This window comes from Boleophthalmus pectinirostris, unplaced genomic scaffold (assembly GCF_026225935.1).
Source record: "Boleophthalmus pectinirostris isolate CB_2022bp ecotype Guang Dong unplaced genomic scaffold, ASM2622593v1 HiC_scaffold_16, whole genome shotgun sequence".
In the NCBI taxonomy this organism is placed as follows: Eukaryota; Metazoa; Chordata; class Actinopteri; order Gobiiformes; family Gobiidae; genus Boleophthalmus; species Boleophthalmus pectinirostris.
In genome coordinates, this window is record NW_026571095.1 from 34151501 (window position 1) to 34172043 (window position 20543).

At 43.1% G+C, this 20543-nt stretch overlaps 1 protein-coding gene across 1 annotated transcript; it reads right to left on the bottom strand.

Moving 5' to 3' along the window:
- Window positions 1–13770: 13770 nt before the first annotated feature.
- On the bottom strand, window positions 13771–20543 carry LOC129408254 (proenkephalin-A-like). Its single transcript, XM_055151395.1, has 5 exons — window positions 20300–20543; window positions 20162–20219; window positions 19423–19489; window positions 18152–18298; window positions 13771–14337 (listed from the first exon to the last, which is right to left on the bottom strand). The coding sequence occupies exons 1-5, from the start codon at window positions 20541–20543 to the stop codon at window positions 13771–13773; spliced, it is 1083 nt and encodes a 360-aa protein (XP_055007370.1).

Sequence of the window (20543 nt, forward strand, 5' to 3'; positions counted from 1 at the left end):
ATTCATTCACACAAACACACAAACCCTGCATAAACCCTGCGTATTTAGGCTTTATATTTAGTTTTTCTCTCAAACGAAAAACACTCTTTTCCACCTTGTGATGTCATGTGGTGATACAGGAAGTGCTCCTCTGTGTTTTTAAACTCCACACACCTTCACTAGAATCATTTGAATCATTTCAGATCTTGAATTGCCAATCTCTACTCTCTTTGTTTCTAGCCGAGGCCACACACCATAAACAAATATACGTCTGTGCAGTGAAACTCGTGTTCATGTATTTTCTTTCACAGAATGCGTGTACATACATAGAATGTCTTTATTTTATTTATTATGATTTGAACCACACACGTGCCTGTGCTGCCACTGCGTCTGGCACCTGGTAGCGCTTTCAGCACCGAAGCTCCTGGACCAGTGGTGGAGCAGATACTGTAGGACAATACAAAGCTCTATGTTGTTGTGTTCCTTTTTAATTTTTGAATAAAAGTTTGAAATAAAAACTCATTGTGAAGGTTTTTTTTTTTCTGTGTTTTAATCAAATTGTGATGGGATAAGAATCAGCTCCTTCGAATCCAAGGTCCTGGTTCTTGAACAGAAAAAGGTGTCTTGTCTTCTCCGGGCGGGTGGAGAGTTCCTGTCTCAAGTGGAGGAGGTCAAGTATCTCAAGGTTTTGTGAGGGGAGAATAGAGCGTGAGATTGACAGGTGGATTGGTGCAGTGTCGGCAGTGATGCGGTCGCTGTATCGGACCGTTGTGGTGAAGAGGGAGCTGAGCCGAAAGACAAATTTGCGTCAGTCTATGTTCCTCCCCTCACCTCTGGTCATGAGCTCTGGGTAATGACCAAAAGGACGAGATCATGGATACATGAGATATGGATAAAGAGTTTCCTCCACAGGGTGGCTGGGCGCTTCCTTAGAGATAGGGTGAGGAGCTCGGAGTAGGGCCAGTGCTCCTCCACGTCCAGAGGAGCAGCTGAGGTGGCTCGGGAATCTGTTCTGATGCCTCCTGGGACATGCACAGAACACCAGAACACAACAGGGCCCCAAACTGTAAACTGAAGAGATTCAACATTATTTTATGCCTTTAGCCATGTGTCTGTTGAACTCAGAGAGCACAGGTAAAGAAGAAAACTAAATTGCAAACAGGCGACAATGCAGGCCTATGTGCAATCAAAACTGCATTTAAGTCAAGGGAGTGTGCAGTTTCTTAATAGAAGGACTTGCCTGTATAGATTCACATTCATCTTTATAATTTGTTGGTTATACTTTGTTTGCACTACAGTGGATGTCTCCCATGGAACACAGTTTAATCCAAAATGTTGTATTTATGAAAACAGTCTTTACACTGGATTGTATGTATGCAAAGTGTCCACTAGAGGGCAGGGTGACTCTTCAGGTGATGTGGTTATTGTAGTTTATCTTTTTAACATCATTAAGCGTGTGTATTTTTATCCTCAGGCACATTCACTCATCACACAGAGCTGTGTTATGGGAGATGCACTAATCCAGCTTCTCAAACTGATTTTGATACTTGAACTTTAAGTTTCTGATGACACCTGATATCTACTGATACCAGAGCAAAGACTGAAAATCTGTTATTTAAGTATTTAAGGATTGACAGAACAGCTTTGTGTCAGCTGAACCGATATTTGGAAGCCAATGTTTGATCCAGCTAGTTTTTCAGTATCAGCACCGATATCTGATATCAGTATCAGCACAGTGCTACATGTAATACAACTTATGGTAATATATAAAAAAAAAAAAAAAAAAAAAGGATTACAACACAAAGGATTACACAAAGGATTACAACTAAACTACTCTCCTGTTCTAAATAAATACAATATCAAAAGTTAGTGTTTGTAAGTTAGTCAAAAGTTAGGACACGCCATTCCATGTATTTTTTGTTCTATCTATAGATTTACACTTAATGTATTTTTCACACTATAAATCACACTTTTTGGGGGGAAATTTATTTTATAAAATCTGATACCAGGAACCGACATTTCATGCATTTCATCTTGAAAGTCAAGTTGTAGTAAAAACAATAGAAGAGAGAAAAACAGACTGTTAACGTCACATATGAACAGTTCTTCAGATAAACTATAACATAAACAACAGAACAGAACAAGTTTAACAAACTCTCCATCTCACTCCAAATCACTAAATCCATTCAATTCTTCATCCTCGGTGTCACTTCTGGGCAACACCGCTATCTCCAGAAGTAAAAGGAGCACCGCTTCCTCAGCATCAGTTCCAGTTAGAATTATTCTGGTCTTTCTGAATCCCGACAGGATGGTTTCTGTGTCACTGAAGTCCAGACTTTGTCTGTCCATTCAGTGACTTCAGGAAAGTTTCATGGTGCATCCTCCCGGTGTCACAAGTTTCTCTCTCACTCCAAAACTTTCTTTCTGCTGCTCGATTCTGGTTTTCAGCTGCAGATTTCACTTCTTGCAGTTTGTGATCTACAAAATCTGATTTTGTTCTTGGGGGCATTTGTGTTCATTCTTCTCAGTCGTCTTTATAAGTTTGTTTAAATTGTTCAGTGGTGCAGAAGTAATGGTGCGATCGACTGACATGATACAGACAGGACAGAGGCTCTTTCTGCAGGAGACATGCGCAGTAGAGCCAAGTGACAGTGGTACAGGAGGAACAGGAGCAGCAGATACTCACACACAAGACTAGAACCTCTCACCGCTTCACTGTCAACATTTTAATATATAAGTCGCACCGGAAGTATAAGTCGCAGGAAACACCCAAACCATGAAAAAAGTACGATTTGTAGTCCAAAAAATACGGTACATATTGAAATCCTCTAAGTATCCACTCTTTGCTTTCTTGGCAGCACTGCAAACACTTGGCGTTCCCTCAATGAGCTTCTTAATGAAGTCTTCTAAAATTTTTGGACTTCACGACGGTGCCTCCGGGTCAAGAAAAGCCAAAAGTGCAAAGCAGTGATCAAAGCAAAAGGGTAAAGGCTGTTTCTAAAAATCTATTAATGCTTTGAGTTTGCTTTTCGTTCACTATATTTTATTCTGTTCAAACTTATGACTGGGAGTCTAAATAAATACATCGGCCTACATACATACTTACATACATTTATACGTACAAAAGGTCAGAAAATGGACGCTATTTGAATTCAGTCGGGTTTGTTTCGTTGTCCAATCTATAGAACAAAGGAAAAGGAAATGTGATTTGACACGTACAGTCCCGTGTGACGCAGAGCTTAAAGGAAGACGATGGGGCCGTTTATTGTGGGTGTCAGCCGCGTTGGTGGTCTGTGGAGGTGGGAGCCCCGGGCAGGACTTTGAATGGACTCTATTGATTGTGCAGCCAGGGCCCATTTCACAGCTCCGGCCCCGGCTCCCCCGGAGAGTGAGTAATATTTTAGTGCTGTGATTACTGTAAGAGGAAACATGATTGATTTTGCGATCACAGTTTTTGAAGCGTAACAGTTAAAATTTTTATTTATTTTTTTTCCCCCCAAACTTTATTTAATAACAATTTCCAAATATCAGCACTGTCAGGATAAAATATTTAAATAAAGATGAAAAGCTGAGTAAAATAGACACCCACACATGCAAAAAAAAAAAAAAAAAAAAAAAAAAAAAAATAAAAAATACAAAACCCCAAAACAAGCAACCCCCCCCCAAAAAAAATAAAAAAAAAAAAAATCTAAAATACAAAATACAAAACCACAAAAACAAGCAAAAAAATAAAATAAAAATAAAATAAAAATCTAAAAATACAAAACCACAAAAACAAGCAAAAATAAATAAATAAATAAAATAAAAATCTAAAATACAAAACCACAAAAACAAGCAAAAAAAACAAAAAAACAGGTCACCTACTCACAATAAACATGTACCAGATTCTGGAGCAGAGGGAAAATTAACAGACTCAACAAACTGAAAAAAATGGAACCCATGTTTTCTTAAAAGTCTTCAATGACCCCCCAAGACTACATCTTACTTTTTCCATGTTCAGAAAGTATAGAATGTCTCTAATCCATGCATGGACTGTGGGTGGAGCAGGAGACTTCCATTTAAGAAGAATAAGGCGTCAAAACTGTTAAATTAATGTTATTTCATCCCCATTGTCAAAATAATAATTGTTGTTACCTTTTGTTTCATTCGCGCATGTTTGAGGAACTCTTTCCACCTCCATTCCACCTTCTGATGTCTGATGAGGAAACAACTTTACAACATAGCGTAATACGGACTCTTTAAATCAGTGTTTCCCAAACTTTTTTTTCCTGGGGACCCATATTTTAAAAGTCACAAACCTTCGCAACCCAAGTCAATAGACATTATTTGTAAATCACAAAATAAAGGTGGATTTGATTGGTTGACTGAGTGATCATGTCTCTCTGAACAATTAGTATTACTCAAGTTTTAACCAATGAAAAACAACAATAAAAGGATCCACAAGTCGCCTGTTTGGTCATTAAATGAAGCGCATTTCTGTTTCTTTTCAACATTCTACTGAATCAACAATACTGGAACAAAATAGTCAATAAAATAATTACAAAAAGATTAGAAATTATACAAAATACGTCTTAACATTTCAACATGTGTCAGGACTGTATATCGCTGACCTACATGCAGATCGTGACAAGGCGACCCCAAAAAAATCTCCTGCGACCCACCTGAGAGTCGTGACCCAGTCTTTAAAGGACACAGATTACACAAAATTGGCTTTTTTGAGCTTTTAACCAAGGTATAACACTGTACCCTCATCAAAAAACATACATGAAGTTGTATTTTTCTTCATTCACACAAGTTTAATTAATCATGTGCACTTCCTCTGAGCTGTCAGCAAATAATTGTCCCATGATTGTAGGCAGATATTGTATTGCAGGTAGATCCTGTGCGGTTTTCAGTATTTCTAAAGTCAAATCACGTTCATTACAGGGGAGCGTGCCTATGTTCCTTCAGCCTTATGTTCACTCTTTTTTTTTTTTTTTCTTTCCAAAATTAGGCCATATGTTCCAACATTTCCTTTATCATCAATTTGCATCAGAATTTATCCCCATTTCTCCCAATTTGGTCGTCAATTACACCCAATCTACTCTCCAGCAGCAGTTGAGTACAGATGTCATGTAGAAGTCATGGTGTAAAGGATCCTACGTTGAAATTATGTGGTATAATATTTTAAATTACTTGACTTAGAGTTTCATTTTGAGAAAAAAAATTGAAATAAATAAAAAGAAATGAGAGAACATAGGACTGACCTCACTCACAAATCTGAGATTCAGTGCAATAAGATATCAGTCCAGTATGTGGAGACACTGGTGTGGTTGTCTTTTAAAAACATGAATGTTTATTGTGTTTGTATTGTCACTGTCCTTGTCTGTTTTTAAAATGGACCATGAGTCCGGAAAAATAAAGATGATGATGATGATGATGATGACATACACACGTTGGGGCATGTTCACTATCAGCTAGTTTAATTGTTTCGCCCATGGTAATTCCCTCTGATACCAGCAGATGAATCTGAAAAACGTCTGGTTCTTTACAAAGCCAATATTTTATGTTCTAAAACATGAGATGTCTCGGTTTGTTTGTGACATTCCACATTAAATGATCTCCATGCAGACTCACAGAATGCACGTGTTGTAAAGGTTTTATATAACACAAAATTGATTGAGTGATTGCATGTAATCATGTTATCTCTTCAAAAACATACCTGGAGTTGACCTAATTTACATTTTTAGTTCTCACTCTTATATCACTATGAACTGTGTAAAGAATAAACACAGCACATACACAGACTAACCCCCCCCTCTTCCTCTGGACACATTACTCACATCATTAGCCGGTCTTTCAATGAACCACAGAACCGTATAATCAGTGGATTGATTTGTACAGTTTTCAAATAAAGGTGGAAAACCTCACCAGGAGAGAAAAATTCAATTTGTCTTTTATGATCCATATCTAATCAAAGTGAGGAGTGCCGGAGGCCACTATTGATGCGTGGCCTTTATAAAAATAAGAATAAGGAAGTACAAGCTTGCTGATTGGCTGAGGATTTAATAGACGTGTGTGGATGCACTGTGGGCGTCAGTGCGAAGGGACACATACGGAGCAGCTGAGGTGTATCTGACATACCAGTGCTCTTACTGGAGTAATACATGGTACAGTGTAACAGTCCTCTACTTGAGTAAAAATCATCCACTGAGAGTCTACAGCTGACAAAAGCTTTACGATCACAATATCTAATCTTGTCCTTTCAGTCATTACACAAAGCTCATGACCACAGGTGACGGTAGAAACATAGATCGCCTTTAGGCTCAGCTCCGGTTTGCCAGAATTGTTTTCTCCAAACTCCTCCCAGCCTTGAGCTTTTGCCTCTGTAACTTCACAGGCTGCAGCACGCTTGGCTTGTTGGTACCCCTCAGGACTCCCACAAGCCAACATCATCTTGTAGGACTCCTTCTTCAGCCTGACGGTATCCTTTACTTTCAGCGTCCACCACTGGGTTGGGGATTTCCGTCATGACAGGCACCACAGACCTTGTGATCACATCAACAATAGAGACCAAGAACATCGCCCACTCGAGCTCCACGTCTCCACCCTCCCCTGGGAGAAGTTCTCCCTGAGGTGTGAGTTGAAGGTCGCCATCTTAACGTGGTGGAGGGGTTTGAGTGCCCAAATGACCCCGGGAGCTGTGTTGTCAGGGTGTTCATTCCCCTTATAGGGTCATCCAAGACAAACAGGTCCTGGGGGATTCTCCAGTCTAAGACCGGATCAAATGCCCTTTATGATGAGCACAACAATGAGGTCAGTTATGTCGCCCGGATTGAGGTCACCAGGGCCCCAGACCTGAGGTGGGCGCTCAATACCGAGCATCACAGTGGGGCCGTCCTCCCATGAAGGAGGATCTGTGAGGGGCCAGAGCAAGTAGATCTGGGCGGCAGTCGAAGGACGGGGCCTCGGCAACCGGATCTCCGGACATGGAGACTGGCTCTGGGGACATGGAATTTCACCTCATTGCGTGTGAAGGAGCCTGAGCTTGTGCAGGAGGCTGAGCGTTACTGATCAGATGTAGTTGGCCTCACCTCCATGCACAACTTGGGCTCTGATCCCAACTTCTTGAGGAGATCTGGACTTTCCATTTCTCTGGCGTTGTGGGCGGAGAGGCGGCGGACTGGTGTGGGCCTGCTCATTGCCCCACAACTCACCCTCCACCAGATTTTGAGCAGTATTTCATGTTTGGCCATCAAATTACATTAACAAATTATACCTCAGATTAGATGCAGTCAGTTACTTTTACATTTAATCTTCCTTGGAGTAGTAGTTTCCTTAAATACTTTAATCAAATTATACTTCTGTGTAATATTCAGACACCAAACTTTTACTCTGTCAACTACCTCTGAAAAATGAACCCACAGTCCATCCAGCAGTGAAACAAAAGCTGTTTCCCGGTGTGGGACAGAGAGCAAACAGCTCCTGGACACTAAAGCTGCTGCTGTTCTGTGTGAGCGCCAGAGCATTTCCAATGGGCAGTTATTGTTAGTGTTGCCTCCAAACATCTAAAACTATGAAAAACCAGGGCTGTTTTCCAACTGACACCAGTCGACCACATGAAAACCTCATAAGCATCAAAATGGTTTGTATAAAATGGCAGCGGGGCGACTTGTATAAAGGCTTTTGTGCGCTCACCTCTGTATTCGACAGTTAATCAGTGACTTATTTTCCTGGACTTATCAAAAGCTTTTGTTGCCATTCTGTTCTTCCATAAACACCGTCTCAGCTCTGTTTGGATTAATAACCGTAGACCCACTTGATCTATATTAGGATCATAACTCTTTTTAATAATTGATATATTTTTACGAGCACGAACCATCAGCCATGTGCTTTGTCTCTTTGGAAACAGATACGTTTATTGCTTTACTTTAGAACGAAGCTCTAACATCGCTATGGAAACGAGCTAATACTGAATAAACAACTCTATAACAAATGATTAATAAAACTGTGCGAACTTACATGCTTTTAATTCAAAATGTAATATTCTATTGTTGTATTATTATGTAACTTTGATGAAACTCAGATTTGGCAGAGTCTGAAACCCGTGTGTCATTCGTTCATTCGTTTCTCAAAATAAAACCAAAAATAAGAAAATAAAAAAAACAACTGTTTTCTTCATTATTTGTCTCCAAAACCAAAATGAAAAAAAAAAAAAGGATAGTGATTCGTTTTTTCACTTTTCGATTTTGTGTTTAAATGAAAAATGGAAAAAACAGATAACGGCCGTTTCCCGTTTACGTGACTTCCGTGACTGTGATGCTGGACTTTTGCACCGCATACGGACTGATCCAGGACCGGGACCACACCAGGACCACACCGGGACCAGAGCGGGACCAGAGCGGACTCCGAGCTTTGACTCCAAGCCTCAGCTTCGAGCTCTGGTCCTGCCGTGGGCTCTGAGTCTCTGGGCTGATCCCGGTCTGGTCCCGGCCTGGTCCTGGTCAGTCTGGTCTCAGTCTGGTCCTTGGTCTCAGTCTGGTCCTGGTCTGGTCTCTGGTCCTGGTCCTGGTCTGGTCCTGGTCCCTGGTCCCTGGTCTCGGTCTCAGTCCCTGGTCGGTCTGGTCCTGGTCTGGTCCTGGTCTGGTCCTGGTCTGGTCTGGTCTGGTCTGGTCTGGTCTGGTCTGGTCTGGTCCTGGTCGGTCTGGTCTGGTCTGGTCTGGTCTGGTCCTGGCCTGGTCTTGGTCTCAGTCCTGGTCTGGTCCTGGTCTGGTCCTGGCCTGGTCTTGGTCTCAGTCCCGGTCTGGTCCCAGCTTGGTTCTGGGTTTGGGCTCAGTCTCAGTCTCGCTCTGGTCCCAGTCTGGTCTCAGTCTGGTCTCAGTCTCGTCCGTCCCGGTCTCAGTTCTGACCTCAGTCTCGGTCTGGTCCCAGCCTGGTCCTGGTCTGGTCTCGGTCCCGGTCTGGTCTCACTCTTGGTCTGGTCCCGGTCTGGTCCCGGTCCGGTCCCGGTCCAGTCCTGGTCTTAGTCCCGCTCTGGTCCCGGTCTGGTCTCAGTCTCAGTCCGGGTCTGATCTCCGGTCTCCCGGTCCGGTCTGGTCTGGTCCCGGTCTGGTCCCAGTCTGGTCCCGGTCTGGTCCCGGACCTGGATCAGTAATGGATCAGTCCATATGCGGCGCAAAATTCCGGCATCGTAGTCACAGAAGTCATGTAAAACGAAAAAGAATCATTATCCATTTTTTCATTTTGGCTGTTGTTTTCTCATTTTCTTATTTTTGGTTTCATATAGAAAAACGAAAGAACGACGGACACACGGACTGTCTGACCCTCACATGTGACCTCGCTGTCACCGGGCTCAGTACAGGTGTAATTATAAACACAGTCGCGTCACCACCACACGTCGCTGCTTTATTCAGAGCTGGAGATAGAAACCAGCACAAACGACAAACATAAAAACACAACAGTCTGATTGTGTTCATGACGCACACGGGGGAGGGGCCTCGGACCGTTTCCCAAGGCCCACGTTTGAACCCAAGCGCGTGAACGTCAGACCCACACATCACCGATTTAACACAGGCTCAAGTGCAAATGTGTGAGATAAAAAAAAAGACAAAAAACCTGCTGGGGCCGGATTAAAACAGGCCCCCAATGCATGCATCACGAATTTCAGACTTCCGGTTGTCGCACAATGCATACTGGGAATGATCCTCTGAAAAAGTGAGCGTCAAACTGCCATGTTTGTTTTCCCAGTGGGATGTGTCTATTGTCAAAGTCGATCTTTTCAAGTCTTTTGAACCATATCGCTTTTGTTTCTGGTTCTGATATTGTCATATTTTAGTTTTGGGATTCGGACATCGTTAATTGTGTGGTTGTTGGATCCGAACAGCGGAAAACGACTCGAGAAACGGGCTTCGGAAGTTTGCGAACTCCATAACTGCAAAAGTGAATCAGATGTGTGTGACTGCAAACCTCTGTTCAAACTGTTTCTCTTCCCGACGGAATTGAAAAATAGTGAAAGGTGAAGGCGATGGGCCGGATTGATCCACAGGAAGAACCAAAAAGGAAACATTTGTCTCCCGAAGAAATCATCCCGAGTTTGCAGCGAACATTTTGTATGTGGAGCGACAACAAAACAAAATCTTAATCCCTCGCTCAACCTCGGTTACAAACAGTGTTGGGAGTATCGAAGTAACTGTAATGTGTTGCTTTTTGCTGTAACGCAGTAATGTTCGGCATTACAGGGGAAAAATTTGTAATCTTTTACTCGGTACAAATGTCAGTAACACATGTCACGATGTATTTTTAACCTGGATTGAAGTGGTGGTTTTTTATGTTTTTCTTCATGCAAATTCGCTAAAATCACCTCGATATCAGCAGCGGTGAAATGCTGGAGACGCGCCCACGTAGACCGTCAGGTGACCGCGGGCGAAAGGACCGACGCAGAACTCTGCGCTCCACGAGGTTAAACACAGGTGACGCCCTATTGCGCTTTGCGGAAACCCTGCACTTGGTTCAGTCCTGGTTTAGTCCTGGATTAGACCTGGTTTGGTCCTGGTTTAGTCCTGGGTTAGTCCTGATTTAGACCTGGTTTAGTCCTGGTTTAGACCTGGTTTAGACCTAGTTTAGTCCTGGTTCAGTCCTGGTTCAGTCTGTATACGGAGCAGAAGTTCAGCAGTTATTTTGGTGACAGTAAATTAAAAGTGCTGCAATAGTACTGTAATACCTTACATTTTAAACACAGTAATATTATAATGTAACAAATGACTTTAAAGTGACAGAAACAAGTCATAAATAACACAGTATATATATACATTACAGTTTTGAAGTCACTTGTCCAACAGTGATTATGAATTTAAAAAGTTGGGAAGAGAAACACTTTGAACAGAGGTTTGCAGTCACACACATCCAGTGTTGGGGAGTAACAGATTACATGTATTGGAGTTACGTAATCAGAGTACAAATTATGAGTAACTGTATTCAGTTACAGTTACTGTTTTAATGACCAGTAATTGGATTACAGTTACTTTGTTGAAATAAATGGATTACATGGATGTATTTTCCTGTTTTCACATTTTGGGCTATTCCCTTTTTTTTTTTTTTTGGTAATTCCACTCATTACTGGAAGCTAAACCAGGTCTAAACAGAACTAAAACCAGGTCTAAACACTAAACCAGTCTAAACTAACACTCTAAACCAGGACTAAAACCAGGTCTAAACTAGATCTAAACCAGGACTAAACCAGGTCTAAACAGGTCTAAACAGAACTAAAACCAGGTCTAAACTAAACCAACTAAAACCAGGTCTAAAACTAAACAGACTAAAACCAGGTCTAAACTAGATCTAAACCAGGACTAAAACCAGGAACTAAAACCAGGTCTAAACTAGATCTAAACCAGGACTAAACCAGGTCTAACTAAAACCAGGTCTAAAACAGAACTAAAACCAGGTCTAAACTAGATCTAAACCAGGACTAAAACCAGGTCTAAAACCAGGACTAAAACCAGGTCTAAACTAGCTCTAAACCAGGACTAAAACAGGAGTTAACAGGACTAAACTATGCTGCGTGGACGTGTCTCCTCCTCTTCTATCAATAATATTTTTAATACAGTTAAGTAAAGTCTGATCTTTTTATTTTCTTTTATCAAACAAAACATCTTATGTTGTGACATCTTAGTCTTTGTTTCTCTACAGCAAATCAAGTAATCCAAAGTATTCAGATTACATTACTCACTTTAAGTAATTTAATAGATTATGTTAGAAACTACATTTTGGGATATGTAATCTGTAACCTGTAATCTGTACGGGAATACCTTTTAACCTTCCCAACACTGCACACATCTGATTCCCTTTTGCAGCTTTGGAGTTCGCAAACTTCCGAAGCCCATTTTTCTTGAGCCATTTTCCGCTGTTAGGATCCAACAACCACACAATCACGATGTCCGAATCCCAAAACTAAAATATGACAATATCAGAACCAGAAACAAAAGCGATATGGTTCTAAAAGACTTGAAAAGATCGACTTTGACAATCGACGCATCCCACTGGGAAAACAAACATCACTTTTTCGGAGGATCCTTCCCAGTCCGAAATTCAGGATGCATGTTAAGACAAATCTCGTACGCCAGCACTCACCTCACTCAAGTATGATTTAAGAGGCCATTCTGGAGTCTCGGGGGGCGTTTATGCTGTTAAATAATATCAAATATGACACAGACTCGATCCACTCAATCAACAGAATATTTTATTAAATAATATCACAATGAGAAACAAGAACAGACTCAAACATTAGCCAAAATATGATTTGTGACATCTGGTGAATATACAGTAGTACTCGTGTTTGTGGGCACAGACCACAGAGCGATGAGAGCCACACCGGGGCCACGCCGGGGCCAAACACACCCACTGCTTTCAGACTGCTCCAAACACACACTCACACACTCATACACACTCATACACACACACGCACAAAACAAGTACTGCATCACTCCACTCTCCAGCGTCACGTAAGAGGAGTGCACCGGTCACAGATTACACATACTGGAGGATCGTGTCGTGTTTTCTCTCTGAAGTGTGTGGTGTTGGTGGTGGGAGTTGTGTGTTGTTTGTAGTCGACTCACTCTGGCGAACGAGACGACGAGGACCAGAGCGCAGGGTACAGACTTTACACACGATGCACTGTTACATCTTTTACTGTCGACACTAGAGCTCAAGAGCAGCTCTCGGGTAACAGGCTGTGATCGCGGGGTTCGTGGGTGTGACTCTGGACTGAAACGGCGCGGTGGGGGCGGGGTTTTGTGCTGAAAGAGCGTGGCGGGGGCGGAGTTTTGTGAGAGTGACTCTGATCTGGAAGAGCGCCCGGGGGAGCGGGTTTTTGTCTGAAAAAGCGTGGTGGGGCGGGGTTTTGTGGGTGTAAAGAGTGCGGTGGGTGGGGGGTTTTGTCGATGTGACTCGTCTAAAAGAGCGTGGTGGAGGCGGGGTTTTGTCTGAAAGAGCGTGGTGGGGGCGGGGTTTTGTCTGAAAGAGCGTGGTGGGGGCGGGTTTTGTCTGAAAGAGCGTGGTGGGGCGGGGTTTTGTCTGAAAGAGCGTGGTGGGGGCGGGGTTTTGAAGAGCGGTGGGGGCGGGGTTTTGTCTAAAGAGCGGGTGGCGGGTTTTGTAAGATGGGGGCGGGGTTTTGTCTGAAAGAGCTTGTCTGAAGAGCGTGGTGGGGGCGGGGTTTTTGTCTGAAAAGAGCGTGGTGGGGTTTTGTCTGAAAGAGCGTGGTGGGGGCGGGGTTTTTGTCTGAAAGAGCGTGGTGGGGCGGGTTTTGTCTGAAAGAGCGTGGTGGGGCGGGTTTTGTCTGAAAAGAGCGGTGGGGGGCGGGGTTTTGTCTGAAAGAGCGGTGGGGGCGGGGTTTTGTCTGAAAGAGCGGGGTTTTTGTCTAAAGAGCGTGTGGGGCGGGGTTTTGTCTGAAAGAGCGTGGTGGGGGCGGGGTTTTGTCTAAAGAGCGTGGTGGGGGCGGGTTTTGTCTGAAAGAGCGTGGTGTGGGGCGGGGTTTTGTCTGAGGTGGGGGCGGGGTTTTGGTCTGAAGAGCGTGGTGGGGGCGGGGTTTTGTCTGAAAGAGCGTGGTGGGGGTGGGGTTTTGTCTGATTGACTGCGGTGGGGGTGGGGTTTTGTGGGTGTGCTTCTGGTCTGAGGAGCGTAATGGGGGCGGGGTTTGTGGGTGTGACTCTGGTGCGGGCGGGGTTTCGTGGGCGTGACTCTGGTCTGAAAGAGCGCGGTGGGCGTGGCCCCGGGTCCTCGCGTGTGATTGGCTGCTTGCAGAAAACACTTAATGCTTTAGTCCATGAAGCCTCCGTAGCGCTTGTGTAGCGGGCTGCCCTCCCAGGCGCGCTTAAACACTCCCCCGCTCTTGCTGCCGTCGACGAGCCACTCGGGCCGACCCACGCGCCGCATGAAGCCGCCGTAGCGCTTCTCCAGGCCCCGCCCCAAGATGGCCTCCAGCGCGTCGCTCTGGGCCCCTCCCCTCCGCATGAAGCCGCCGTACCTCTTGACGGCCTCGGCTCCGCTCTCGCCGCGCGCTGTGGCCGCGCTCAGGATTTTTAGGATCTCGTTCCGGAGGTTCTCCTGGCCGTCTGTGCTGGCGGTCTCCTCTAGCGCCCCCTCTGGCGCGGAGGAGGAGCGGCGCGCCATGAAGCCTCCGTAGCGCTTCATGAAGCCTCCGTATTTCTTGGCTAGAAGGTGCTCGGGCGTGTCCTCCTCCTCTTTGACGGACACCTCTGCGGTCTCCTCCAGCTCGGGGGTGTTGTCCTCTAGGGGGAGCTGGCTGTCACTCTCCAGAAGAGTCTCCTGACACAAGCGCAGCGTCTGTGAGTCTAAGGCACCACCACACTCCATGGAACAGGCCTGAGGAGAAACATCTGATCAGCACACAGAGCCCGAGATTACCTGCACTAAGATCACTCTTTACTGTAGACTTAGACCATGGACATGTGTGTGTGCATGTGTGAATCTGATGACACAAACTAAACCCTGTGAGTATTTGGCGCTCATCTGCCTCGGATCAAGCAGAGTCACAGCGCACAGCTCCACGGGAGAACCATTACGCACCAGATTTCTAATGGATTTCATTATGGTAAAACACGCTGAAGTCAGGTGTTCTGCTCTGCGCTCTTTTTGGGGCTGCTATGGATTTAAAAGCCAATCAATGGGAGTCGCTGCACCATGTAATGATGAACGGAACCAAGAGTACTGAGCTCAGAGGCATCCACACCACCAAATGTAAGAGGATCTGAGCAGGCTTCACTCGCTAAATATTGATATTGTGAAGAGCCAAACGAAAATAAATCCTGGTGTCTGTGACTCTTAAATGGTTTTTCCTGCACTCTGACCTACAAGGCTACGGCTTCAGCTGCGCTACATCGATTTCTGATTCAGACATTTTGCAGAATGCCTCTTTCAGCTGTTCTCCGTCCAGTAAACAGGTCAAAAACGCTGATCATAGATGAGTCCAAACAAGATTTAGACCATGAAGTGATGTTTTTTCCTTATTTCTAGTGTCCGTCCTGGTTTAGTCCTGGTTTAGTCCTGGTCCCCGCCCAATGGCCCCAAGCTGGCTGCAGTTCTTTTACACGTATTCTGAGAAACATCGCTTTTCAAATCCAATACAGTAGATTTAAGATGTTTTCAAAGTGGTTCGAAGAGACAGAAACGATGAAAATCCACTCTGAAAACTAAAATTAAACCCAAAAAGCACCACTGAATAGAAATAAATATGTTCACGAGTCAAAATTAATGAAAATAAGACACAGAACCACCACAGTTTTAAAAGCCGGAGAGTCAAAGCAAGTCTTACGATGATGAGACTCGTAACGCTCCAGTGTGGACGCCGTGGGCTCGGGGACAGGATCAATGATGCGGTTTAGGACCTGAAGTTAATGGACCTGTTTCTATTACTAAATCTCTAGTGCGTGACTCATTGCTTTGGCTGGACGACTTCTAATGGTGAAAAAAAAAAACAACAACAAAGAAACAACAACAACGACACCATGGAAATGTTGTTTTTGGACTCTGGGTGTTGCCACCGCTCCACAGACCTGGACTAGAACTTAGCTCAGGTGTTCTTGGAGATAAATATGATACACTAAGCTATACTAAACGACAACATCTCCATGGAAACGAGCGAAGTTACACAGAGTATCTTTAAAGGCCCTGTACCCATTTTTACCCCATAGTCCGAACAGGTTCATTTGTCCTTCCGATAAATTTTCTGGTTATTTATATTATGTTGTCTTCGTCTTTTCATCATTTTTAACAGGTCGTGCACGCTTTTTTTGTACTTTTTATTTATACTTTTTCAAAATTTTAACAAATGTACATAAAAGAACAAACAGTCTGTGGGGTTCTACAAAGAAAATTTGAGTGAGCTTTGTAAACAGACCATGGACCATCGGTTTTCAAATTTAGCAGCTTTCAGTCTCAAATAATAGGTTATTTTTTCCATCCCATAAATTTCCTCCATTATCTGTCCATTGCTGTAATTTTAAAGCGTCGTCCTTCAGCCAATTCCTTGTTATTTTACGTTTTTACAAGCCAAGAGCGTCACTTTAAACGAACAGAATTCCTCCGTTCGAATGTTGTTTTCGTGCAACAAGCCCAAGTACAGAACCCAATTACAATATTTTCCATAAGGATTTAATTTGAATACATTTCCAAAACACATGAGAATGATTGGCACGTCTCTAACACTGTTCAGGGGTTTTCGGTTGCTTGCTTTTGATGCGTGGTAGGTCGTGCGCGTTCTTATCTCGAATCGTTTGGACCATGTCGACGAACTCTACGTAGGAATCGACCAAAACGCTCTTCATCGCTCGCAGTTAGTCCAGAACTCTGCTGAGAAAAGCGTGATCGCATTAATCCATTTCTTGCCTCGTTGCACCGGCTTCCTGTTCATTTTAGAGTTGATTTTAAGATTTTATTGTTTGGTTTTAAAGCTTTGAATGTTCTGACCTCGCAATACGTCTCAGACATCATCCAGATTTACTCCCCAGTGTGCGTTCTGAGGTCCGAGGTCCAGTTCCAGCTCGTGGGGCCTAAAATAAGACTTAAAACCAGGAGGAAAGGGTCTTCTCTGTGCCCCAAACTTTGGAACACTTAAGACCCACTTTTATTCTGTTTTAACACCTTGTGAGTTGTGTGGTCCTCTGTGTCTTTTATTTATTTAATTATTTATTATATTTATTATTTTTATATTTTTATTTATTTTTTATTATTATTTTTATTTATTGTTTTTATCTATTTTTATTATGTATTATTTTTTTATTTATTTTTTTTAATACTGCTTTTATGTATTGATTTTATTATTTTTGTTCATTGACTTAATTATTATTATATTATTTTGATTCTATTTGTTTCATCATGGTTGGAACATAATTCTGCAGATTTTTATTTTTTTATTTTTTTTAAATATAATGTTTTACACTGCTATGTAAAGCACTTTGGAATCTATCCTGTTTATAAAATGTGCTGTACAAATAAAGTTGGATTGGATTATTATTTTTTCAGACCAAGAGTTTGTTTTCATACCTGACAGTTTTACTTCCTCAGAATCGTCACGTGATGTTGCTGTGACGTGTTTGCTCAGCTGATTTATGATGATCGATCTCAATAATGAGGAAAACAAACATCGTCGTTGGATTAAAAAGGCAATCGAAATACGGAAACGTTCCCACGGGACGATAAACCGGGACGAGGGGGCTTTTTCACTCTCACACACCTGGGATACTGTCCTGAGGAAGTCGAACTGCAGGTGGCGCTGTCGTCCTGCCTCCACCGGTAGGAAAACAGCACCAAAACCTGTTTAAATCAACTGAGCAACACGTCACAGAAACATCAGGAGACTCTGAGGAAGACCAAAGTGAGCAGTAGAAACTGACAGGTATGAAAACAAAAATGTCTTACTCCAGTACAGACATTTTGTACAAGATTATTCGGCCGTGTCCTGTCTGCTTTAATTCTATTGTCTGAATCAGGAATCAGGAAGTGCACATTAGCATGCTGAACTACTCTCTGGTCTCTGAGAGTTGTGAAAAGGACTCATAAACTCATCGGGGTGAATAATTAGGATGCTCTGAATGCATAATTCCAGTGAGGAAGAACTTTGGACCACTGCAAACCGTTTGTTTTTCACATTTTTAAGACAGTATTTCATCTGTTTTATTTGAATATTTCCTGTATTTTCTTATATTTTCATTGTGGTTTGAAAAAATATTTGAAACCAAGACCAAAATCTTCTCTAAATACCAAAGGAAACCATAATATGATTAAAAAATAGCCATAATAACCAGAGGAAACTATAATATTAGGTCTCACGATACAATATTTTCACGATACACATCTCACGGTACGATATTTATTGCGATATTTGCTACTTTTTCCTCTTAAAATGTCTCGACAAGACTTAATCCAAAGAACTAAGCCTTAAAAGTGTTAGAACTGTTATTTCTTCTTCTGAAATGGAGCAAAGGATCATGGTCTATGTAGTTCCCTCTGTTTTTTTTTAAACTATTGCTGCACCATAACTCTTCATTTACTTGTAATTCGATACGGTGTGATATTATTTTGAGAACTCTGACGATACGATACCACGATATTTGGGTTATCGTTACACTTCTACGTAATGCGTCTGCCAAAATAACGGAAATGAAGAAGCGTTTCTCACCAGCGGAGGCAGGGAGGTGTGCTGTCCCAGGAGGCCGTACACACATCGGGCGCAGTCCTGTCCACAGTCTGAGGCGGAGGAGAGCAGGGACAGACCGGAGATCAGGGCCAGCACCCATACGGCTCGGCTCTGCGCGGGGGCCATCAGCTGCGCACACACAAACACACAAACAAACACACAGATTTAGATGTAACTCAACGTACAAGAAGAACATCCAAAGAAGGTCCCACTTTGGTATTACCGGGCCCTTGGTGGTGCTTGTGTGTAGAAGTGTCGACACCACAATTTCAAGCTTGATTTTCGATTCTCAGTAACGATTCTGAACTTCCGAAACTCTTTTCTTTTCCCGTGTGGCCTTAAATCTGTGTCATCCCATTGTAATCCATGGGTGTATAAGAGTCTACATGCTCTTAACTTGCTCTGAAAACATCTCAAGATCATTCTAAAGCTTCAAAAAAGGTTAGTTTCTGTCCCGTGAATGTGACTTTTTTACTATTTATACCTTACGTAGCTTCAATACTACTTTTAGAATCGATATGTGTCCGATAATCGACTCTTTTGACACCTCTGACCCAGTTTTCCTCGTCGAGATCCTTGGATACTGCCCCTAATTCTCGTGACTAGATGTGCAAAAATGTTGAAATATCGATACTTTTAGGTATGTTTCGTAAATTATTTTGTGTAAGAGCTACAGTTGTGTTGACATTTTTGCAGTTTTGAGTAAAATTTGCATTTTTTTCATGTTAACTTTGCACAAACTCGGCGGATTTAGAGACTTTTAGTATCACAGACATGGTTTGTTTTTTGGTTTTACACTGAACCGTATCGAATCGGAAGTGCAGCTGTATCGCATCGTGGCCTATGTATCGAGGTATCGGCAACTTCTTAACGATACCCAGCCCCGTAGACTTTATTTAACAGTGAAATCAGAACAAAAACCTACGTAAATACTTTTGTAAAACAGTTTCGGGGGTGTTTACTGCTTACTAATACTTTCAATTAAGCCTGAAACGGATTAATCGGTACTACTACTACTACTACTACTAGAACTAATCAATGGTTTAGTGAATCGTTAACTAATTTAGGAATGGGGATCGTTTCAATCTGGACTAAACGAGATTTTGACGATAAACCTAATTCGTCAGGGATTTGGCATTTCTTTTTCTCTTCAGGCCTTTTGCGGTTTACTTCGTGTTTCATTTAAGAACACGATTGCCAGATGAACGAATAAATTGGCTAAAATAATCGCAGCTCCAGCTCTGTTGACTTGCGGTTTTGGCTCGTGTAAGTGGATTTGGGGAACGTTTCTGGTTTGTTCTGGTCTTGGCGGCGCTGGAGCTGTCAGTCAGACGCACAGAACACAATCGCTTCTCCTCTTTTTGTGTCGTCTTTGTCCTCTAGAATGACAGCTTTTTATGCAAGAATTGTAGAGCGAACACGGGTTATGGAAGCACGTTTCTCTCTAAAAAAAAAAAAAACTCTCATCGAACTTACTTGAAGTACAGCTTCTTTTTTTTTAATAACATTTAAGTTTTAAATGTGTCGCCTTTTTGTAAAAAGTAAAACCTGATAAAAATGCCAGTTAAATATTCATAAATGTGCATCTATTCTCTTATTCCCTGTGTCTGTAATCTGAAATGAAGGCGTTCCCACTTTTAAATCTGTCTGACTTTGGTTGTATTTCAGTTCAGCTCATGAAAACCGTAATGAATAAATAAGATAAATAAATAAATAGATAAATAAATCGTCTCCATAAGTCCACAGCGCGTCTAAGAGTGCGCACTTTCAACTTGAAGCTCTTTGGAACAGTGATACAACGCGAAAACTACACAAGTTCTGATTCTTTTCCGTAAACAAACAGAATTCTCCAGACTTTTCTCGCTCAGAGATGGACCGGAGACGTGCGTACACCTGTCCCGTGCGCCCTCCGTGAGCCAAATTCTGCGCTTCTTCCCCGCGTCGACGCCACCGTTACGCACTGGCACGGTTTTGGCACGAGTCCATCCTTACCTCTGAGAGTCGTATCCGCTGCCGTCGGAGCCGGTGTGCGTCCGCAGGTTATTCTCCGCTGGAGGCAAAACGCGCCGATGTCAGATTACGCAGGAGACTCGGATTACGCACGGACCAGGTTTTACTGGTTTTACGCGCGGTGCCGGTGGATCGCGGCGCTCTGGAGCTCTCCTCTCCTCCGTGCCACGGTGTTATCTGAGCGCGTGGCTGCTGCTGCTGCTGCTGCTGCTGCTGGACTGAACACGAGCTCGTTCTCAGGACCGAGGCGCGCGTGGGCCAGTTTTAAGGACTTTAAGGAGGTGACGTCATGATCGGTTTTAATAAGGGAAGGGGCGCGGCGCGAGCGTGACGGCCGCCCCCGCGACCCCCCACCCCACCGCAT

Bases quoted from the DNA above. Each gene is read 5' to 3' on its own strand.
- LOC129408254 (XM_055151395.1), bottom strand. From the start codon at position 20,543: ATGCGGTGGGGTGGGGGGTCGCGGGGGCGGCCGTCACGCTCGCGCCGC. The intron at 20,220-20,299 runs GCGCGTAAAACC...TTTTGCCTCCAG, and splicing joins CGCCGCGATCCACCGGCACC to CGGAGAATAACCTGCGGACG. The intron at 19,490-20,161 runs GTAAGGATGGAC...TCTGACTGACAG, and splicing joins AGCGGATACGACTCTCAGAG to CTCCAGCGCCGCCAAGACCA.